The sequence below is a fragment of the Carassius auratus genome, chromosome 27, assembly GCF_003368295.1.
Source record: "Carassius auratus strain Wakin chromosome 27, ASM336829v1, whole genome shotgun sequence".
Taxonomy (NCBI): Eukaryota; Metazoa; Chordata; class Actinopteri; order Cypriniformes; family Cyprinidae; genus Carassius; species Carassius auratus.
The window spans coordinates 2,446,996-2,471,851 of NC_039269.1; the positions used below are offsets into that span (position 1 = coordinate 2,446,996).

Below are 24,856 nucleotides of genomic sequence, written 5' to 3' on the forward strand. Positions count from 1 at the left end.
CTTGAGGTACTCCATACTGCACTTGTGATCGATATGACACCTCTTCATTCACTGCTACGAACTGATGGCGGTCATATAAGTACGATTTAAACCATGCTAATGCACATACATGTTGTTGGTTTAGATGATTTAACAAGTTTATACAATTCTTCCTCTCCTATAGTAGAGAATGAGTGGAACTGTTCCTCAGGGGGTCTATAGTGCACTGACTTTGATACTGTAGCTGACGGCTGAATGGTTGCAATTTTATCTCTAATAGTATCGATTTTTAGAAGTAAAGTAGTTCATAAAGTCATTACTGCTGTGATTTTGGGAAATGTCCACACTTGTTGAGGCTTTATTTTTCGTTAATTTAACCTGGGGTTATGTTTTTTTTTCTTTTTTCTAAAGATACAAAATTAATTAGTTTTCTTTGATCCGTGTCTGAGTGTGGAGTATGTTGAAGGTTAATCGTTTGTCTATATTTTTCTGCAGTCACTTTAATTATCTTGTTTGTACCGAAGCAGTTCTGAAGTAATTGACTCATAATTGGTTTAGAAGATCATAAGTATGCTCAGATTGTTATGAGCTGCTGATTATTGGAGCATCAGTGTTTATAATGAGGATTATGATGAGAATAATGTCCAACTGTCCAAGATACTAGAAAAGGTGGTATCCTCACAATTATATTCCTTCTTAGAGAAAATGGTATATGTGAGGATTTCCAGTCAGGATTTAGACCGTATCATAGTACTGAGACTGCTCTCCTTAGAGTTACAAATGATCTGCTCTTATCATCTGATCGTGGGTGTATCTCTCTATTAGTTTTATTGGATCTTAGTGCTGCGTTTGACACAATTGACCACAACATTCTTTTGCATAGACTTGAACACTTTGTTGGCATCAGTGGAAGTGCATTAGCATGGTTTAAATCGTACTTATATGACCGCCATCAGTTCGTAGCAGTGAATGAAGATGTATCATATCGATCACAAGTGCAGTATGGAGTACCTCAAGGCTCAGTTCTAGGGCCGCTACTCTTCACGCTTTATATGTTACCCTTGGGAGATATCATCAGGAAACATGGTGTTAGCTTTCACTGTTATGCTGATGATACGCAGCTCTATATTTTCCTCGCGGTCCGGTGAAACACACCAATTTTGAAAAACTAATGGAATGCATAGTCGATATAAAAAATTGGATGACGAGTAATTTCTTACTGCTAAATTCAGAAAAAACAGAGGTGGTTAATCATAGGGCCTAAAAACTCTACTTGTAATAACCTAGAACACTGTCTAAGACTTGATGGTTGCTCGGTCAATTCTTCGTCATCAGTTAGGAACCTAGGTGTGCCTACTTGATCGCAATCTTTCCTTAGAAAGCCACGTTTCTAGCATTTGTAAAACTGCATTTTTCCATCTCAAAAATATATCTAAATTACGGCCTATGCTCTCAATGTCAAATGCAGAAATGTTAATCCATGCATTTATGACTTCAAGGTTAGACTACTGTAATGCTTTATTGGGTGGTTGTTCTGCACGCTTAGTAAACAAACTACAGCTAGTCCAAAATGCAGCAGCAAGAGTTCTTACTAGAACCAGGAAGTATGACCATATTAACCCGGTCCTGTCCACACTGCACTGGCTCCCTATCAAACATCGTATAGATTTTAAAATATTGCTTATTACTTATAAAGCCCTGAATGGTTTAGCACCTCAGTATTTGAATGAGCTCCTTTTACATTATACTCCTCTACGTCCGCTACGTTTCTCAAAACTCAGGCAATTTGATAATACCTAGAATATCAAAATCAACTGCGGGCGGCAGATCCTTTTCCTTTTTGGCTCCTAAACTCTGGAATAACCTACCTAACATTGTTCGGGAGGCAGACACACTCCTGCAGTTTAACTCTAGATTAAAGACCCCATCTCTTTAACCTGGCATACACATAACATACTAATATGCTTTTAATATCCAAATCCGTTAAAGGATTTTTAGGCTGCATTAATTAGGTAAACTGGAACCGGGAACACTTCACATAACACCCGATGTACTTGCTACATCATTAGAAGAATGGCATCTACGCTAATATTAGTCTGTTTCTCTCTTGTTCCGAGGTCACCGTAGCCACCAGATCCAGTCTGTGTCCAGATCAGAGGGTCACTGCAGTCACCCGGATCCAGTACGTATCCAGACCAGATGGTGGATCAGCACCTAGAAAGGACCTCTACTGCCCTGAAAGACAGCGGAGACCAGGACAACTAGAGCCCAGATACAGATCCCCTGTAAAGACCTTGTCTCAGAGGAGCACCAGGACAAGACCACAGGAAACAGATGATTCTTCTGCACAATCTGACTTTGCTGCAGTCTGGAATTGAACTACTGGTTTCGTCTGGTCAGAGGAGAACTGACCCCAACTGAGCCTGGTTTCTCCCAAGGTTTTTTTCTCCATTCTGTCACCGATGGAGTTTCGGTTCCTTGCCACTGTCGCCTCTGGCTTGCTTAGTTGGGGTCACTTAATCTACAGCGATATCGTTGACTTGATTGCAAATAAATGCACAGACACTATTTAAACTGAACAGAGATGACATAACTGAATTCAATGATGAACTGCCTTTAACTATCATTTTGCATTATTGAGACAGTGTTTTCCAAATGAATGTTGTTCAGTGCTTTGGCGCAATGTATTTTGTTTAAAGCACTATATAAATAAAGGTGATTAATGAAGACAGATTGTTCTCACAGCTCTGATTGGTTGAACTGCACATGAAGAAAACCTCATCACTGTTTAAAACTAATCATGATCATGTTTCCATCAGTCGAGGTCACCAATGCATTTTTTGTTTTTTTCTCAATGATGATGATGTTGTGTTTCCATGGTTACGGACAGATGCAAGCATCATGCATTTCCTGTTGCATTTGCTTCTTTCAACATGTACAGAGTTAAAGTTTGTTGGATTTATTAATTCCTGTAATAAAACATTTTAACCCTTTCATTCTTAATGGAGCACTACCAGTGTTTCACAAACACTTGTTTATACCATCACTGCTCTCCAGTGTCTCCTGTGTGTTTCAGTTTGACTCTCATCAGTCGTGTCTAACGAGGTTTCTCTAGCTTGTCTTGGTTCTGATCATATTTTCAGAGTCCATCTTGACTCATTTATGTTTTGCAGTAAAGAGGAGGCGGTTGCCATGGAGACGGAGTTGCTAAGCGATTATGGTTTCCGACAGCAACAGCTGACAGAGATGCTGAGACACACGACCATCACAGAGGATTCAGCTAAGCTTTCTGATGCTCTTTCTCCAGGGATTCTAGTGAAAACAGCACTAAACTCATGTCAATCTTTATCATTCACAATATAGAAGAGATGTAGAAGTCAGAGTTGCATGATATCAAACAGAAAGTTGAGGAAAAATTTTTATTTTAATTAAATAATGCAATTTTTATTAGTTTACATTATATATGTGTTTATGCTGTGCCCAGCACAAACTGATCTTCTTCAGTATTTTTGTCTTGAATCAAGATGCATTTACTTTTATTGACCCCAAAACTCACACAACTTACAGTTTAACTCTAAAACAGCAAGAAGTTGTAATTTTATAAAAAAAAAAGTATATAATTAAAATATCATATGGTTTTGATTTTTCTATTTTGCAAGCTGTCTGAGTATCACAGCCAAACTAATGTCCTTATTATAAAGCCTTTTAAGGTAACAACGAATGAAAAAGTGTGGCAGATATTTAGGCCAAAGTGCACGAGTAAAGACAAAAATCTTTGTCATTATTTTATCTTTGTTATTAAAAATATGAGAACAAATATACAGTTATTATACAAATAAAGTGTTTTATTTTCAGGTACAAGAGGTGTATTTGGCAGACGCATTAAAAAAATGGAATGAACAAATATAAAAAAAATTATTCACCCAAAAACTTAGATAGTGAAGAAAATAAAAACCTGTTTCTTCTTCTGCTAAACTAAACGTTATTTTGAAGAAGGTGGAGAACCGAACAGTTGCTGGTTCACAGGGACTTCAGTATGTTTTGTCAATGTAGACTTGAAACTATTCGGTTACACAGATTTTTCAAAATATCTTCTTTTGTGTTCAGCACAAGAAGGAAGTTAATATAGGTTTTGGACAACATGTGAGTGAATAAACAATGACAGGAATTACATTTTAGGGTGTACTATCTCTTTAATTGTCACGGCAGCATGTAACGCACTGTCCCTTTAAGACTTGCTCTTCTAACATCCGTTTCTTTCAGCTGTTTACTTTCATTTAGACATATCCAACCGAGTCTGTACATAAACGGTGTGTTTTTATAGCACAAAACATAACTTAGTAATCAGGCACCGTTTGAAGGGCTTTTTCGTTTTCGTGCCGCGCTTTGATTGTGCTCAGAAAAACACACGAAAGAAACGGTTAAATAACCAGTAAATTAATTTAAAGCAAAAGCAAAACTAAAAATAAATAATCTTTTGTGATTAAATGCAGGTTCCCTAGCGCTGAGTTAACTCTGATGTTAATGTGTGTCGCAGATCTGCAGTGGATTAGATACAAGCTGCAGCACAATACGAGATTTCTTCAAAAGAAGATCGTGACGTCATTTTTATCGTCCACAACCAAAATTATTAACACACCCCACCCTCGGCAGAAAACGCCGGAAGTCAAAGTCACAGGGAATGATTGGAGGGATGAAGTAATATAGGCTCACTGAACTATAATATAGAATATGTATATATAGATCAGTGTGTAGGCTACATTTACATCAGTTATTTTATTGGTTATTAAATCAGATACAGGGAAGCACAGTAAATTACATTTATTTGAATGCATTTGCGCGATTAAGAGTAAATTAATCCTCAGTCTGTGCAAAAAAAACTGTATTTGGTTTTAATACAGTATAATGAGAAATGTAGAAGCTATGTTTGTAGGCCGCAAGTGTGTGACTTTGTGATATTTTGAGCAAAATAAACCTGATTAAAGCACACCAGTGTGATCATTCACTTTTTATTTAGTAAAAAAAAAAAAAAACTATTTAAAAGAAACAAACCTTTTTTTTTTTGTCATTTACAAACTGCACAAGCTCAGATCAGTGAAACCTAGGACACACAATACACTTAAATTAGTTTACATGAACCAACAATTCCTCTAAATCATTCGTATTCATGTCAACATGTTCTAAATTAATACTTGCATCTGTTAAGATTGTTTAATACACCTGAGATCACCAACAACGAACAGGTGATGATTATTAACAGATTGATAAACACTAACGAAAGCATTGCTGTTTGTTAACGTGAAGTAAACATCTCCAGAAGAACACAAACACCTCTGAGAGAGAAACGAGCAGAATCATCAAACATCCGGGGATTCAGTCTACTTCCGTTTCTGAGCAGGAAACCTAAAGGTGTTCATGACACACATCTGCACGCTTCACTATACTGACTTCCTCTTTATCTAAATAAGATCCCCTAACACTAGCTCTCTATTCTTCTTCTGTCGACTCGTTTTACTTTAATATAAAAAACCTGACTATATGTTCTGCTGACACACCACAGCACTCATCATCACTCTCTCTGTGGTTTTGATTGCTTCAGTTATCATTTCTGATCTGCTTTGAATAGAAGCATCTGTTAAATCTGATGTTCATGAACCTCCATCAATCCCAGCAGGTCCATCACATGCTCTAGAACCAGAGAAGATCAGAAAACACAGGTCAGGCCTTCACCTTCAGAGGAACACAGCGATCACCAGCTCTTCTTCAATCACCAGACGCTTCCTGAGATCTCAACCTGAACCAGAGAGAGATCACGGATCATCAGACATCAGTGCAGAACTACAGCGATGAGAGATGTGTGACTATAACATCTGAGAGGACTTCAGATCTGTGCAGCGGAGCCACAAACACTCACACATGAAGAACAGAACAGAAGAAGGTTACCTCACACACAGAGTCACTTCAGGAGACGTGCAGATCCGAGAAACTCATCCACACTCTGCTCACAGCTCTGATGAAGATCAGTCTCTTTACGGTTAAACTGATCTTCCTCTTCCAGGTGAACATCAGGCAGTCGTGCAACAGCTCCATTAATGTTAGCAAGGTGCAATGCTTTAGTAACAAACCCCATTAGTGTTCAAACCCCAACAGACTCTGGTTCACATCCCTGTTCTTCTGGCTTGAGCGGTTCATGAAGTACTTTATGACATTAAACATCTATTCTTCTCACTGGAAAGATCATGCAGTGATAACCTCTCTATTCTTCAGAAACGGATCTGAGATCACACTTAAAAGCCAACAGGAAACGAGAACATTAACCCTTTTCTGACTCTAAGACACTCACAAGAATTAAACCCTCTTACTCGTGTTTTTCCAAATATCTGAAATCTAGAAACACTGGTGAGATTAAAAAATATTTCAGTTCCCTTTGACTTATATTGTATGTTTTTTTCCCATATAATTGAAGCCAAAGCAAACAATTTTTTTTTTTATCTTCTAACGTTCTTAAACAGGATTATCACTGAAACTTTAGATCTCAGAACTAACCCTTTATGAGGACTTCTCAAAATAAACTTTAAAGGACTAAAACCAATTCTGTACGTGCAGCTAAATGCAGTAATCTGGAACACCGCTACAGTAGATTGAGGAGATGTGATAACTCAATGGTTCTGCAGTGACAGGTTCATGTTTCCCATCATCCTGTAGATGTTGAAAGGCACAACAGAATTCAAAGCGTTTGAACAAATGGTTTCGTTTAATAGGCTCCATGAAGCCACAATTTGAAGAGCAAAAAAATAAAAACAAAAGAGTGTCAAATTTTCATACAAAGGAAACAAGAGCACAAGGATTTCTTTCCCAGTTCTGGAGAGTACTGTTAACATTTCTGGTTCTCTTTCAAGTGATCGATTGATAGAGATATTAGTCAAGAGTCCATGGTTAAAATGCAGGAGCAGCGACACACAGATAGCTCTAGAAGCGCACGCCGGTGCCAGCCGTCCGACACGCAGCTCACGGCCCGACAGGAAGTGACCGTTTGGATTCAGATCATGGGCTTACAGCGAACAGAAGGAGCCGTGCTCTTAACATGACAGCAGCTGTGCATCACGAACACAAACACAGGAGAACATCGCTCCAGACCCCGCAGGAGCACAGGGGAGCGCTGACTGAGGCTCGGTGATGGGTTAGGGTTAGAGGAACCTGTCAACATTCAGTGAACAGAGCGGCTTTCCCTCAGAGTACAAGAACAGAACAGAAACGGGGAGAACAGCTACAACAAATCCAAGAACAGATCCATGAGTCTTTAGAAACGCTCGGCCGCTGACGCGTCGGGTCTTGGGTTCTAGTCTTGTACAGCTGAGGAGGAAGTATCACACATGAAGACAGGTTTAAGACAGACATGCCTCCACTAACACACATGGATGACGGTCAGGCCTCGGATCACGGCTCCATCCACCCGATTCAGATCCCAGTCTCTGCAGTGTGTGACTAGACTAGTTACAGGGCCGGGAACGCTAGATCCAAATTAAAACTGGGCCATTTCAAAAGTATTTTAGCTTTATTGAATGAATACAAAACAGAAACAAACAAAAGAGGAACAGAGGTACGTAGTTAAACCGAGTCGTGACTAACTCACCCCACAGATCTAGAAAAGCCGGTCGGACTCGTCTGCGGTGACGCGAGTCGACATGCTAACATGGGGTTTGAGAGCCGAGGAAGCTAATACGTACCATAACTATCATAACCATCTCTGTAAGAGCTGCCGCGATCACCGTAACCAGAACTCCTGAAACAGAAGAAACAGCCGGTTACACTGGAACGCTCGGGAAACGTGAGAGAAACATGATCACAGCTCGTTCGTTACGGTTCAGACAACACTTAGTGTGTATTCAAGGGAAAACTAACAGCAGCACACACACACACACACACACACACACCTGTCTCTGTTGTAGCCTCCGCCTCCTCCAGAGTATCCTCCACCTCCTCCGCTCTTATATCCTCCTCCGCCGCCGTAGCTTCGGTCACTTCCATAGCTGCGGTCACCACCACCATAACCTCCTCCACCTTCAAAGAGAAGACACCACAAGACTGAGCGTGTGAACTACACCCTGACACCACCTGAATCTGAAGAGGACACAACACTGCTGACAGAGCAGCACCTCTCGAACCTCCTCTTCCTCGTCCTCCTCTGAAGAAGCCTCCGCCTCCACCTCCTCGTCCTCCACCGCCTCTGTAGGATCCTCCGCCCGACCGGCCTCCACCGCCGCCACCACCCTTCCCAGCCTCGTCCACACGGATCGTCCGGCCGTCCACGGACTACAGGAGAAGAGGGAGACACAAACACTGAACCAGGGACTCCAGCCCAACAGGACATCACACTTCAGATCATGTGACCAGTGAGAGACCTTTATAAGTGCGTTTTAGTCTATTGGTCGAGAGCGATCTTAACCATACCCCTACATTTATGATCTCTTAAAGCTACAAGGTGTGCATTGAGTCAAGTGTTCTTCAATAGTCAAAAAGCTGCGTAATAAAACAAACATTGCTAAATCAAGAAATATTTTTGGGAGTCATTACATAACTTCAGGTTTAATTTTGTCAGTTTCCCATCATAGATTATTCATGTTTCTATATAAAATTCAGGTTTCAAGCACAAAAACAGTTATTGTACCAATAGTTTTACAACACTAGATTTTGTATTAAAGTTATTCAAACTCAAACACTTGTAATGCAAATTATTCAGGCCTTCATATACAAAACAAAGTCTGTGAATAAGGTTAATTAACGAATAGTTTATGTGAAGTGTACCAATAACAGCGTGTACAGTTATTGACTGGTTGAATCAAGAGCCGGAAGCGGAACTCGGAGCCGTTTGGGAGACGGTTCCTATTGCTGAACAGATTCAAATGAATCGACTCTCTGAAATAGCCCTAAATCCCACCCCCACTTGTAACCCGGATGAAAACAAGAGAATCCATAACGAACCTTTCCGTTCATTCCTTCAAGTGCGTCCTTCGCATCGTCTGGGTTCTCAAAGGTCACGAAACCGAATCCTCTGGATCTGTTGGTTTCTCGGTTTCTGGCCACGTGAACTGAAAACAGACACATTATAATGAGCGGATTATGCACATCGCAGTCAACGCCGGAGCCAATCAGAAACAGCGCGGCAGCAGAGCGCGTCAGTGATTGGCTACTCACCGTTGGTGATGACGCCATATTTGGAGAAGGCGTCCTCTAGCGACTGTTCGGTGGTATCGAAGCTCAGTCCGCCGACAAACAGCTTTCCTTCGTCAGACATTCTGAGCTAGAAACGCACAAACGGATCAATAAAACACACGTTACATTGCAGATCAAACAGCTCATGATGAGCCAATAAACGCATTAGTTCTGATTCTAGATTGGAAAATGTGATAAAAAAAAATAAACCGGTATTTAGCGATAAATTGTGATTCAGAAGTCATATATACACACTCTTAAATGTTCGCAGTGTTTTGCATTTATTCAAACTCGAGATGTGGGTCATTGCGCGCCAAGAGCTAAACTGGGTCAAACAATAGGCTCCATACAAACACACGGATGTCCGAATAAAAGCACGAAATCCCGCTAATATGAGACCAGCCACAGTCATATACACGTTATAACACACAAACACGCGGTCACAGACGAAGAAAGCACAGATTAATCGATTAAACGTGAATGAAAACGGCTGATCTGAGGGGAGGATGATGAAGATACAACGAGGCGGCGCCATTTTAAGCAGCGCGCGAATCACGAAGGACAAAACACGAGCTAAAACGATCAATCCTGCTGTTAAACGAGCGGTCTTTAAATATAGTGGACGCATGCGTCGAATAAAGCAAACGAGCGCAGATAAAGAAGTAAAACAATGGAAAAAGGAAAAGCGGGTACCTGTAATTTCGCAGTTTCGGGTGAAAAGATGTGCGTCTCTACCGCGTTCCGAACTCCAGAGACGCAGGAAGACGCAGCGCGCCCTTTAAAAAGCCCTGCGCTCGGGGGCGGGGCCTAACACACGCTAGAGTACGTCACGTACGCAGAGAGAGAGAGTCTGGACTTTTATTTATTTAATCTTTGTTCATGCAGTGGTCAGTGTTTGGTAATACTGTGCAACTCATGCCAAGAAAGCTCACTTGAACTGAATTAAGGCTTTTAAACCTCGTTTATTTACTATAGATACATGTGCATAATATTATAAATATGAATAGCCTACATAAACATATTAAGGCTGTATAAACAGATACACAATAGAAATCTATTTTCGTTTATAACATTATATTAAAATCTCTGTCTTCACTGGACTGACATAAAATACTTTCAATATCCCAGAAAGAAATAGGGGCAATATAATTTATAAATTCATTAAACATATATCCCAAAACTAATCTATTCTTAACAAAAAGTCTTAAACATCTGTAAAGGATCAGTATCTCCATCAAATGTTTTATTCCATTTTATCATCCAAATTGCCATTTTATCTCTTCTGAATAAACAATTAACACTGTTTTATTCTTATTTAAGGCACTGTATCTGCCCACAAAACAAAAAGACTTTTAGTAAAGATTCATGTCTCATCTCTCTGTAAGACAGCACAGATTCCTATATAGAAACAATACTGCATGCTTTTCTTGAATGTATGATATACAAACAAGATCAACATGATAGAAGAAATAAAGAGAACTATGAATTAAGATTAAATGAGAAGGTTTTAATAGTGATATAAACAGAAGAAGAAGAGACTGCTCCCAGTGCATTCTGGGAGAGCTTGACCAACAGAGCTGCACTTCCTCACAGAACACCCCAAACACCAAACCATCAGAAACCACCAGATCCCAAAATAAATGAAATATTTCCCCAATTTAATAACTGCACCCCAACTGAGAAACTCCCATCTGCCCACAGCCGAGAAACACTGTATACCCCTAACTCCAAACACTTATTCAGTCCAACGTTTACTAGTTACCATATGTTTGTGAGTGTATGTGTAAGTATATGTATGTTTATAAAATGTGTGTTAGTGTGTGTGTGTGTGAGTGTGTGTGTGTGTGTGTCCTTCTTGCAATATTACATGTTCAAAGGTTATTTCAGATGTAAACTCTCTGTTGCAGGCTGTGTTCTCTGCTTTTAATCTGCTTTTGTCATGCCAATACAGCTGTCTGGACTGAACTGAATAGAACTGAATTGATCGGTGAAGTGTTAACGACCGCAGCACTGATTATTCATGTATGCTAATGAGCTGAAGTGGGAGACTGTTTTCTCTTTAGAAAGACTTGAAGCTAATTAGATTATTCATCTGAACAAACCTGAGAAAACTCTTGAGCAGGTCAGGAGGATTTATCAAAAACAAGGGATTTTATTCCTAAAAACAAGACTAGGATGAAACAAACACATTAAAATCCAGAAGTGAAGTGTCTTAACCTGTGTTCAGTCTTCCAGAAGAGACTCGTTCAGATTCAGATTCAGATTCAGATTCAGAATCAGATTGAGACTGAAGCACAGCGGGGCTAGTTGTCACACCTCTGACTGCACTCAGCGTCTCTCTCTTTATCTTCACACTCAGACACTAATAATGTATTCCACAGAACAGATGATATGGTTGTGACATCAGAGCAAATTTATCCAGGTCTAACAATATTTATGATATATATATAGATGATCTAGCAACATATAAAACCATGCAAATCGTTTAGCTAAATATTAGTTTGAACTGGTTAGCAACAGTAGTTTTGGCAGCTATGGGGCAAAGTGAACCAAATGCTGTGGGGTAAATTGAGTCAGCATTTGAACTTACCCCACCATAAGGCATGTAATTCAGTTAAATCTCTGATGTATAAACTGGTGTTTTAATGTGATGTATTACTGGTTTAGTTTATCATATATATGTATAATGTAGTTTGATAGGGACAGTGTACAAGTGCATTGAATCCTTCTCTGATAAGAAGAATTAGATTACTCTTTTCATCACATTATGATATATATCTTGCACCTGCAGTGGCTCATCTTACCCCACTCTCTGAATAATAGTGTAATAATTCTGAATAAAATATTTGCTGTTGGGACATTGTATGTGACACATGTAGTATTTTAACCCTACATAAGTGAATTTTTATGATAATAGTAATTGTAAATCAAATGTAAGCTGCTAATACAGCTCTAATTACTAGCTCTAATGAGTTCATGTGTGTTCCTCTTAGTATATAAAATATAGTCTGTCTTATATTATTTATTTTAGCTTTTAGTCGAGTGATTTTGTCTTTTAACTATGTGTTTTTAATGCTTTAAAGAACAATTTTATATTGATAAAATTTACTCTTTAATAAAATTAATTTTATATTATAACCATAAAGTGCAGCTGTTATAAACCAGAAACTGCTGATCAGCTGAACGCACAAAACAAAGCCATTTAAAATTGTGCAAAATACATTCAATATTTGGTTGAAACAAATACATTTTTTTTACATTTTATTTGAGTTGCATTTTTATAGTTTTATTTTTGGACTGATAACATCAAATAATTGTGTATAAGCTCTGCATTTAACCCATCCAAGTGCACACACACACACACACCGTGAACACACACCCGGAGCAGTGAACACACACACACACACACACACACACACACACACACACACTGTGAACACACACTGTGTTCAGAATCAGATCCAGAGGCTGAAATTTAAGGAGAGCAGCATCAGCAAAGGCGTCTCTATGTGGTATGTACTGAAACTGTATATATTTGCTTAGCGGTTTTGGAAAATTACTAAGTTCCACTTTAAAAAAGTGCAGTTTGAAGACAACGTCGCATGTTGTTTACTTGATGTGCTTACGCGCTGATAGCTAAGTTAACAACACAGAGATATTTGAAGCAGTTTTACTCACCGCCTGCGGTTCCAACACACGACCGTGACCCTTTTTCATTGGGACTGCATTATCCTTAAAAAATAAACGACCATATAAGGAAATTCCACTCCATCTAACTACTCGAAAAAAACTTTCCGAAACCTTTGACAAACCGGAAGAGGTATTTTTGGAACAGAAATACTCCTTCAAACGTACAACTTAATTTTTGAAACTTTGTCCATGTTTAGCATGGGAATCCAACTCTTTAACAGTGTAAAAAACTCAGTATGCATGAAATAGCAAAATAAAAAAAAGAATAGAGCAAGCTAGTTAGAGGTCTTTACACACACACACACACACACACACACACACATACAATTGCATAATAAATGAAAAGAAAATAGAATACAAAAAGATTAGAAAGGTAGTTAGATTTTTTAAAGAATAGAATTAGAATAGTGAGTGTTAAAGTTAGAGGGTCAAATAAAGATGGAAGAGATGTGTTTTAAGCCGATTCTTGAAGATGTCTAAGGACTCAGCTGCTCAGATTGAGTCGGGGAGGTCATTCCACCAGAAGGGAACATTTATTTTAAAAGTCAGTAAAAGTGACAAGCCTGACAGTTGATTCAAATTCTACATGTCACATTTAATGTCCAACAGCAAATATTTTAGCAGAATGCATATTTTATTCAGAATGATTGCGCTTTTATTCTATCTACTTGTTAAGTGATGACTTAAGAAGCGCTGCTTCCGGGTCCAGGCCTCAACTCGGAAGCGGTGACGTCAGAGTTCCATATGTTAGTGCGCATGCGCAACAGCAGCGCTCGTTCACTCCTGACGGCACAATAGATTTATCTACATGATCTCGTTTTCGTCCTTGAATTGAAGGGGTTTAAAGGATTCTGTTAAAAGAAAGGCATTTTTATTTTATTTTGCAAAAGTCAAAAATCACACTGCTTGTTTTTACATGAAACTCATTCAGAGTCGACAGATGCTGCCTTTTGGAAAAATAAAAAAAACAGTGTTGGGGGGACAATATTGCAGTCATGGGTCAAGTCGGTCTGCAGGTGTCGCTGTTTTATGAAGAATTTTTTTTATTAAATTGACAAAGCAAATACAAACAAATCAAGTACCATGTGAAAATCTTACACTTCTACAGTGCACATCTTAGAAAATAAATACATTAAAAAAAAAGAAAAAACATGGGGCATGGGCCATATGATAAATGGCCATGTGAACTGAAAATTATGTGGCATTCACATAATCAAAAGAAAATGAATCAAAAGGGCAATTATTCAATAAATTTGTTTATAAAAGAAGCTAGTTTCCCTGCATTCTTGTTATTAATCCTAAATAAAGAGTTATAAAAAAGTATGAGTAGTGTTAGGAATTGTCTTGAAGAAACAACATTTCTGTATGAAATGTTTACTTAACAAAATTACAACGTTAATGCCAAAGTCATTGTGATCATTTAGAAAAACAACAAATTTTATATCATTAATTGTTAGATTCATTATCTGAATTCCTTTAGAGACGAACAATTTGTTGAAGGTCCAGCCAAAACCTTTGTACAACTTCACACAACCAGAAAAGATGATCCAAATCATCAGGTTCATTTTCACAGAAGTTACAGTTTCCTACATCTATTTTAAATCTCCGTTCTAAGAAATCATTAGTTGGATGAATCCTATTTATAATTTTAAACTGCATTTCTTTAGTTTTTGGCGGGACTGGGAATTTTAAGTAATCACCTCTAATCTTTTTTATTATCTCCTTACTAAAGTCTTTGAGAATATAGTCTCTTTGGAGAGAGCTTGTTTGGCAGTTAAGTAAACAGTTGCTTATAAACTTGTTGTTACATTTGTAATTTTGCAGATCAATACCATTAATGCAAAGTTGTCTTAAGGAAGACGTGATTTTTGAATATATAATATCCTGCTTAATTATAGCTACAAGTGATATTGGGAGAGCTTTCACTATCTGTTTAAACTTCTTTTGGGTACAACTAATTTGAAATGTGTCACAGAATTCAACATGCTGTAAAACATTTCCTTCCATATCCATGAAGTGGGTAACAGCCCAGACACCTTTAGAGAACCATTCAGAAATAAAGAGAGATTTTCTATTTACCAAAATATACCTATTATTCCAATTGGTGTATTGTGTGGTGTGAAATTATGCTTGAATATTAGTTTCCAATACAGAAGGACCTGTTGATGAAAATTCAGACGAACCAGACAAATTCATGGATAGACATCCTTCCAAATTCAGTAGTTCTCATATGAACTATATTATTCCAGACTTCGGTTTATCAAGTTCATTAACTGTTACATGTAGAAATTAAACCCCACTTCCACACAGACACTTTTCATGGTTCAACACAAATACTTCAAAATCCAGATTAGATATTGGCTGGGATCTGAGACTCTTTCAGGTTCTGCAGCTAAATGTAGTATTTCAGGAGCTCATCAACAGATCATAGTGTAATCAATTTCTAAAACTAAAGGATATTGGAAATTTAATACAGATTTACTAAATCTTTTGTGCTTGTAGAAAAAAATAATAATAGCTGAATTTAATGTAAAAATAATGCCAAGTGGTATTAAACGGGAATACATAAAACATAAATCGAGTCTTCAATTACATTTAGCAAAAATCTGATAAGAAAGAAAAGAGAAAAATAATTTCAGTTGATTGAGATTAATAAATGTTTTTGTCAACCTAATATGACAGAAGAGGAGAGACAAACACTTATTAAGCTACATTACATTTTAGATGAATTATATATTAATAAGAGAAAAGGGTTTACGGGAGATCCAGGGATAAGTGGCTGGAAGACGGGGAAAATAGGTCAGATTTTATTAATTTGGAAAAAAGACGTCAAGAAGGAAATTCAATGAATTGTTTAATTGCAAATCAAGTAGAACATTCAGATCATAACGCAATAGCTATTCATCATCATTTCCCGGAGTAATTCTTTCTTCAGATGATAAAATGATATCCGTCGACTGATAGTGTATTAAAGAAGACCTCACCTTACAAGAATCTGAAGCAGCTGTTAAACAGAGTAAACCTGGTCCTCACCAGCCCTCATGCTTTCACCACAGAGTTTTATTTAAAAAAATTGGGATACCCTAAAATTTATTTTGTTGGAAGTTTTACAGGAGTGTATAAAAAATAAAAAACTTTACCAACTATGAAACAAGGCCTTATAATTTGTGTTAACAAAACCAGGTAAAGATAAGAGTTTATTAGATAATTTACGCCCCCATCCCTTACGAAAAATAACCATGGTTTTATTATAGTAAAACTGTAGTAACCCATGGTTTTTTGGCGTGTTCACTACCATTTGTATAACCACAGATTTACTACAAATACCATGGTTATACTATGGTTAATTTAGCAAAACCATGGTTAATTCGTGGTTACCATGGTTAACTATAGTAACCATGGTTTTTTGGTTTTATTTTTAGTAAAACCATGGTTAATTTTCATAAGGGATAACTCTTCTAAATACAGATTACAAAGTGTTTACTGTGACTTTGGCTTCTAGATTGAAAACTGGAATATCACAAATTATCAGCGTGACCCAATCAGGATTTATAAAGATAGTTTTAATTCCCCAAATACCTGATCTCTTGATAGAAAATGTTAACTTTGCTGAAATAAAATGTTCTAACAGATTTTTGTCTATTACAACATTGTTTTCCAGGACCAGTAAAGAGATCTTGGTTTGTCATTTAAGGATAAAAATATAGCCTATGTTATAAAGAACTTGTTGCTTCTGCTGAAATTTGACGTTCATAAATGTAAGTTTTTCTAAACTCCCCCACGATTAGTGGTGTTTAAAGAGTTTGTGATGTATTTGGAGACGTTAAAAGGAATGAAACGTCCCGAAGCAAGATTTTTGTATTCTTCATTAGAGGACTTTAGTTTCTTAATGTGAAAATCTGTTACTCCTGTTCTTCACTGATGTTTGGAAGTGTCATCTGATGCAGTCTCACTTCTGTACAGTAGATGTCAGTGTGTTTTCATCTTAAAGCGTTTCGATGACGTCATGCTTCAGATTCAGTATTCAAGAAAACAAGAAACAGCAGATTTAACTGTACACCGAAACACACATGTGATGCATGAGTCCATATATCAGACCTGAAGAGCTCATAAGCATCATGTTAAAGTTAATGTCTGAACATGAAGTTCTGGAGTGTGTGTGTGTGTGTGTGTGTAACTGTTTTGTATCTCAGTTATTGACAGTTTGACTTCCTGCAAGTGAAACTACTGTGCAAAACTATTCTTTTAATCTTGTTTTCCAGTCAAAATATATAAACATCCATTAAATGGAGATATATTTCCTGGAGAAGCACAATATCATCAGATAATATATCAAAATACAGTGAGTTTAACAGATGAAAATCTGGCAGTGGTTTTATTCTTCTATTCTAGTTTAAAGCATAAATTCACTTTATTTTGATGCATGGTTCAGAAAACAAGATTGTATTGAATCTCCAGTAAATCTTGATTTATGAATGTTTAGATACTGTACAGAAACATTACAGACACCAGACAGAATGAAAAGAGAGATGGAAGTGATGGAGGAGAGACAGGAGCACATTCCGTGCCAGCTCTGATTCTGCTGGAGCATCACACAGAAATAACCGTCTCCACGGCAACCGCATCACTGAGGACCAGCAGCAGTCTGAACACGAGAACAATACAAACCCTGATCCAAGCAAACTACACCAACAGAGCTACTGATGACTGCTTACGGAGCACAGCATTACACATTTACAAACCGCAGCAATCTTTTAGAAATGCATTGATTGTCATCATTTATTCACAAGTTAGGTAAAAAGTAATCCAAAAATTAGGCAGAATACATTACTTAAAATGAGTGACTCTTAAATATGTTACAGATTACCTTTTTACATCATGCAATCTGTAAACTATATCATTTTTCATTTGTTTTGTTTTGTGAGTTAAGTAGGAAATTAATGAGGACTTTTAAGGACCTTTAAGTGATATCACACGACGCGTCATTTTGATTTTATATAATAAAGTAGACAAGAAGTTAATATCAGGTGACTTTATAGACTAAATCAGATGTGGAAAAAGAAGCATAATTCATATGAACTGGTGTTAAGATCATTTTTGTGTCACAGAAATGATGTTCTTGTGTTAAAATTGAACAGAAAACAACAGAATGATGCTTAAGTGTGAACTCTAAATGAGTCTCGTTCTCTCGTCTGTCCTCGTTCTCTTTTATTATCTGATGACCCACTGATTTATTAATAAAGATTCTAAGAATAATTAATGGCTGAAATGCAGTAATTCCCTGTAATAAAGCTGATCAATGATTTATCAATCACAGCTGGATCAATTTCTCTCTCTAAGCTGCAGAATCAGTGCTTCATTCATGAAGGAGATAAAAGCGTGGTAATGGATGCTTGTGTTTGTGTGCATATTCAGAGTGCACTGATCTGGAAGAAGGTCAAAGGTCAAAGTTCCCCGGGTCAGGGTCAGTATAGACTGTTGGTGATCGAGTGCATTTGAATGTGACCGTCACGCCGGAGGTCAAGGGTCAGACATCTGAAGGCCTCTGTAAAGCCTCGTGTGTCATTATATGACAGTCGTGACGGATCTGATGAGTTATTACCAGACACATCTGATGTGGATCGACTGCGATTATCAAACCACAGCAGATGAAATTATTATTTCACTCAGTCATAACAAAGCATCTAAATCTGATAGTTATCTGAAAGAGAATATTTTGAGAAATGTCTCACTATTGTTTTTATCCAATTAACAATCGTCTCGTTTTGTCTCATGTGATGAGAATGAATATACAGTGGCATGTGAAAGTTTCCAGAATATATGAAAATGTGAATACTTTAACAATATAAGAGAGATCCTAAAAGAGTCCCTTGTTTGTTCTGAAGAGTTAAACTGAGCTCTGTTCTTCACAAAAATCCTCCAGCTCCTGCAGATTCTTCAGTTTTCCAGCATCTTCTGCATATCTTTCCAGCAGTGAGTGTATGATTGTGAGATCCATCTTTTCACTCTGAGGACGACTGAGACTCAAACACAACTATTACAGAAGATTCAGACGTCCACTGATGCTCCTGAAGAAAACACCAGGCATTAAGAGAATGACGATGACAAGTTACTGTATAATTAAAGTTTTTGTACTTTTAAGGTATAAAGAATATCTGCAGTGACATGTTTCAGATGCTGAGAACACTAACATATAAGTGTAAATCATAAATGTTAAAGAATCGTGTAGACTCTGAATGATTCATGATCAGGTTGATCTTAAACCACACACTCACACTAGAAAACTATTAACTGTAAGAAAGACTTCGTTAGACTTTTCAGAGTTTATCTACTCTTCCCCGACGATGACCTCTGACCTACTTCCTCTACGATCTGAATTTCTGCGTATTGAATTTTAGATGATTTAATTTGATATTCTGAATTTCCTTTCATACTAAAAACTTGAAGCTGTATTTTAAAAACTGTACATTTGCAGTCTAAGATAAAAAAAATAAAAATACTGTTTGAAAATACATGTCTATAAAACTCAGCCATAAAAACATTAAGTTGTGTTACGTTTAATGTTCAAGAAAAAGAAAAAAGAAAATCTTAGTCAGAACTGTTATATGCCACAAAATATTAATATTTGTTAAATTACACTTGTCAATAATTTACATTTACACAATATGAATTCAAGCTCTCTATAATAAGAATTTTAACAATGTGGGATGACAAATGAAGTTCACAAAGAACAAGAATCACATGAGCTTGAAGAGTTTAAAATAGTCATTTAAACTTTTTAACACTAATTATTTAAAAACAGCAGAATACAGAAGAACACAAACGCTGGAAAGAGCCGGAGCTACATGAGGTTAATAATGACATTTATTTATTCACTGTGAGATCTTTTGAATGAAAGGCCATTATGATAATAATATCTATTCTGATTCATCAACACAGTTTCACTGATGATCCGTAATAAACCGTAAACCCAGGATAGAGCGTCTGAGTGAATGTGGTCTGGACTGTGTGGATGAGGCTCATTGTGTCAGAGACGCTGTAGAAGGACAGAGTTCCTGCTCTGTGATCCACAAACACTCCTATTCTCCTGACTACATCATCATCATCATCATCATCATCACTACACACTCCTATTCTACTGCTGATGGACTTCACAGAGAGAGCAGTCACTATGTTATTGTGAATGAATGAGTAACTGTCAGCAGAGCAGCACAAACTCCAGGACTGATCATTATATCCAAACCCACACTCAACACCCGATCCCTTCCTGCTGATGCTCTTATATGACACTGATATACACACACCTTTATCTCCACTCCACTCAATCTCCCAGTAACAGCGTCCACACACACTCTCTCTACACAACACCTGAAACCACAGATCAAATCTGTCTGGATGATCAGGATACGACTGATATCTGTCAGTGTATGTAATCACTCTGTTGTTCTCAGACAGACGGAGGCGTTTATGTGCTGTGTTCAGATCCGGAGTGAACTGATGGGAATCTGATGGAGATAAAACACATCAGAATCAGGAATTATGAATCTGTTTGATCTCTTCATGTTCAGTGTATCATCAGTGTCTCAGTATCTGTGCACATCATCATTTACATCATCAGTTATAAACTCTTCTTTCTCCTTCTACAGGAGGAACATGAACACACTCATGAGTTTTTCTGCTGGTTTTCTTACTGACTTACATTGTAGGAAGTCCTTCCTGGTCCAGAGATCAATGCTGGTGAATGTTTCTGTGGAAATCAACAGACATGAACAGTGTGATTCTCATGATCCTGTATCTATTCCTAACACATTTCTAATATGATGTTCTCCATGATATGAGATGATGATGGACTGGTTTCTGAGAGCAGATGAATCTCCAGGACTTTACCTCTGTCTGAGATCTTCTGGAGCTGCTCTTTACAGAAATCCTCCAGTTTGTCTCTCAGCTGATGGACAGATTCTCTCAGATCATCAGAAGAGAAGAGAGAACTGAAGAGATCATCATTTACGTCTGTAGATTCAGGAGGAGCTGAGAGAGACTGGAAACTCTACAGAAAACACAGAAACACTTTAGATCACAGATTTACAGCAGAAGTAAACAGAATTTACAGCGTCATGTTTTGTAATAACAGAGTATCTATAGAGTACCTCGTGTAGGTATCAGTGAATAATATACAAAGTTTTATTTATTTATTATGTGGCATGTATGAAAAATATAAGAAGCTCTTATGACCTCAACACTTAAAGTAATATAAGTGTTGAGGTAATAAAAACGTTTTGCCCCCAAATTACAATGTGAGATACGTCTTTACCAAGCGTTTAGTTAACCACTTAACCACTAGCTAACTAACTGCGCAATGTGGCTAAAATTGCAAAGCCAACAAAGATACAAAACAATAGTAGATGTTTATAAACATTTACAAATTATGAATAGTTTCCACTTTCGAGTGGGTACTGTAAAAACATGAACAAATGATTAATAAATGATTTAAGATGTGCTTTTAATCATTGTAAACCATCTGTCAAAATAATTTGATGATAATTTGATGATTCCGTCACAGCCACCTCCATCATCACCATCACCTGCTCCCAATCGCCGGAGAACTGATCACCTGCACCTGAACTCAGTAATCAAACCCAGGACAAACACACCATCACCTCAGTACTTTGGCGTCCAGTCTATCATTCACTACACTGAAGAGATTCTGCTCCCAGAAACCCAGACGATCCTTCTGTGGTTCTCTTTTGTTGTCTCCACAGTTTCCTAGACCTGGACTCTATAATCTGCCTCCAAGTATCATCATCATCCTCCTTCAGTGTTTGTCTCTGGACAATTGCCTTTATCACTGATCGCACCAGCCATACTCTTTGTTTCAAGTCTAAACCTCATCATATCACTAACCTCCCGTCTATCCCCTGGTTTGTGACAAAAGACCGGACCCAACAGGACACTTCTATGGATCCCCGGTCATCCAGCTGGATGTGGCGGCTTTCTTTTACAAGTGGCGTTACACATCGAGATGCAACCGCAGAAATTCCCTACTGAGTGCTCCAAGGTAGCATTCCTGATTTCGCTACTGTCTGGTCTTGCTTTGTCGTGGGCAAAGGACATATGGAATGCCAATAGTGTAATAAATAACTCATTTGATGCTTTCACTAACACTTCTCAGAGGTATTTAGCTCAGCTACTGGTGAGATTTCTGTTTCAGATCAACTGCTGCGGTTGTGTCAGGGAATACACCGAGCTATTGCAGCTGTTTGGTGAGCCTCCACTTCTCCAGCCTTTAGTTCACTATTCCAGGAATCTGACCCCAGCGGAGCAGAACTATGACATCGGAAACCGGGAATCGTTGGCCATCAAACTCGCACTAGAGGAGTGGCTGATTTCACTATTGTGTAATAAATCAGAAGGAAAAATTAAGATAAAAAGCTGAAATGTTAGTGAAGTTTTGAACTGTTGGTGGTTCTAGTGGTGTTTAGCAGCTAAATACATCTTCCAGAAGAAAGAGCTGAGAGGAATGATTCCTAAGAGATTTCCAGAGCTGAAAGCTGTTTGTAAGCAGCGTCTCTTTCAGAAGAAGATGATCAGATGAGAGTCTGATTGATGATTATATAATAAGACACTCATGAACTGTTTCTCTGTGAGTCTCTGTCACAGCAGGATCTGCTCAAGTCCACTATGATCCTGTTCTTCTAGATGTGTGTTACCTGCAGGAACTGGATGTGATCCTGTGTGTGTGAAAGCTGCTCCAGCTCAGCGTCTCTCCTCCTCAGATCATTGATCTCCTGCTCCAGTCGCTCCAGTCGTTCTTCAGCTCGACTCACTGCAGTCTTTTCCTGATCTCTGATCAGTCGTATCAGCTCAGAGCGGCTTCTCTCAATGGAGCGGATGAGCTCAGTAAAGATCCTCTCACTGTCCTCCACTGCTGTCTGTGCAGAGCGCTGTTAGGACACACAGTGATTCAGCTTCAGTGAGTCTGAACTGAGACGGAGACAAACTTCTCTTCTTCTCCAGACTCACCTTATGAGACTCCACAGTCTCTCTCAGCTGCTGGAGATCTTTCTCTCTCTGCTGGATTCTCTGCTGGAGCGTCTTCTGAGTCTCCTTCAGCTGCTTCTGCAGGACAAACAGATGATCGTCAATCTCACAGAAAACTACTGGCTCTAAATCATCATATGAACAGATCAATCCAGTAAAAGAGGAGCTGATAACTAACGGCTGTAGGTTCAAACTCCAGAAGTGAAGATCTGTTATGATACATTAATCATACATTAATTAACATGAAGATTAAGGCTTGTTTCATGCTGCGTGTGTAAGTATTATAAAGGTGAAACTGACACAGACATAGAGCTTCACACTGACTGTGTTTCTGTGTAATTAAGCTATGGCTTTACACAACATAAACAAAAAGCAAAAACAAAGAAGACTACTGGATCACTACACTGAGTATTAACTTAATGATTAATTTGAAATACCTGTTTCTCTGTCCTCTGGTCTGAGGCTGGTACAATGTCATGGTTTTTATGTTCAATAATCGTACACAGCACACATATACACTTCTGATCAGTGCGACAGAAAACCTCGAGGATCTTCTCATGTTTCTGGCAGATCATCTCCTGCAGTCGTCCAGTGACTTCAGTCACTTTGTGTGGTTTACGTGAATGAAACTCCTCGTGCCGCTCAAAATGAGTTTGACAGTAAGACTCCAGACACACCAGACAGGACTTGACGGCTCTGTATTTCCTTCCAGTACAGACGTCACACTGCACATCTCCAGCTCCAGCCTCACAGTCAGCAGAGAGTCTGGTCTTCTTCAGTTTCTCCACCACTTCAGCCAGCATGGTGTTTCTAGATAAAGCAGGTCTTGGACTGAAGGTCTGTCTGCACTGAGGACAGCTGTAGACTCTCTTCTGATCCTCCTGATCCCAGCAGTCTGTAATACAGCTCTTACAGTAACTGTGTCCACAGGGAATGGCCACTGGATCCTTCAGGAGATCCAGACACACTGAACACATGAACTCATCCTGAGAAACTCTGGCTTCTGCCATTTTACTGCATGAACACAGAGACACAAACACACAACAGCTCAACTACACTTCAGTTTCTCTTTCCCTGAAGTCATGTGATTCTGTTTCCTGGTTCTGTGTTTGAGTGACGTGTGTAAAACAGGTGTGTCTGTGAGTCTATAAAGCAAGTTCCTCGTTACTGCTCCAGTAGAACCAGATTCCTGCTGAGTTTCTACACACCTGTTTTTAAAGTAATACATTTAGAGTAAATGTAAGGTGAATTTATTTAGAGATCACACTAATGTAACCAGTACTTACTTTAGGATAATTAATATTATCATAAACTAATCTGTTCATCCATTCAGTGGGTCCCACTTTATATTAGGTGGCCTTAACTACTATGTACTTACATAAAAAAATAAGTACAATGTACTTATTGTGTTCATATTGTATTGTAAAACACTTTTGCTGCTATTGAGGTGGGATAAGGGTAAGGTTAGGAAGAGGGTTGGAGGTATGGATAAGTTTAAGGGTGGGTTAAGGTGTAAAGTATGGGTCAACAGTGTAATTATAAATGTAATTACAGGAATTAAATACAGATGTAATTACATGTCGGTTTATTTTTAAATATAAGTACAATGTAAAAACATGTATGTACACAATAAGTACATTGTACTAAATTATTAATTAAAATGTAAGTACATAGTAGTTAAGGCCACTTAATATAAAGTGGGTCCCAGTGTAATTTCATATCAACTGATATGAAATTATATTTCTGTGGCTGTACAAAATAGCTTTCTTTCAATGATAGTGCATTAGAGCATGCAACAAGGCTGGATAGTTAAAAGGACATTATTCACAAACATTGAGAGAATCAGAAACTCCTGTTATTTGTGCGCAAAACCTCAATGGTATATGTGAGGATTTCCAGTCAGGATTTAGACCGTATCATAGTACTGAGCCTGCTC

At 38.1% G+C, this 24,856-nt stretch overlaps 2 protein-coding genes across 3 annotated transcripts; both read right to left on the reverse strand.

Moving 5' to 3' along the window:
• Positions 1–6,714: 6,714 nt before the first annotated feature.
• Positions 6,715–10,015, reverse strand: LOC113045075 (cold-inducible RNA-binding protein B-like). 2 transcript variants are annotated; one of them, XM_026205210.1, is made up of 7 exons: positions 9,886–10,015; positions 9,175–9,280; positions 8,962–9,068; positions 8,145–8,292; positions 7,914–8,040; positions 7,707–7,762; positions 6,715–7,332 (listed from the first exon to the last, which is right to left on the reverse strand). In XM_026205210.1, exons 2-7 carry the CDS (start codon positions 9,272–9,274, stop codon positions 7,319–7,321), a joined length of 552 nt encoding a protein of 183 aa, XP_026060995.1. In that variant the 5' UTR covers positions 9,275–9,280; positions 9,886–10,015; the 3' UTR covers positions 6,715–7,318. The 2 variants fall into 2 exon arrangements, with proteins under 2 accessions (XP_026060995.1, XP_026060994.1); XM_026205209.1 differs by having other exon boundaries at positions 8,136–8,292.
• Positions 10,016–19,732: 9,717 nt separating this feature from the next.
• LOC113045068 (tripartite motif-containing protein 16-like) lies at positions 19,733–24,261 on the reverse strand. The gene is made up of 6 exons (XM_026205202.1): positions 23,358–24,261; positions 22,903–22,998; positions 22,590–22,823; positions 20,770–20,929; positions 20,582–20,629; positions 19,733–20,387 (listed from the first exon to the last, which is right to left on the reverse strand). The coding sequence occupies exons 1-6, from the start codon at positions 23,928–23,930 to the stop codon at positions 19,813–19,815; spliced, it is 1,686 nt and encodes a 561-aa protein (XP_026060987.1). The 5' UTR covers positions 23,931–24,261; the 3' UTR covers positions 19,733–19,812.
• Between the last annotated feature and the right edge of the window lie 595 nt (positions 24,262–24,856).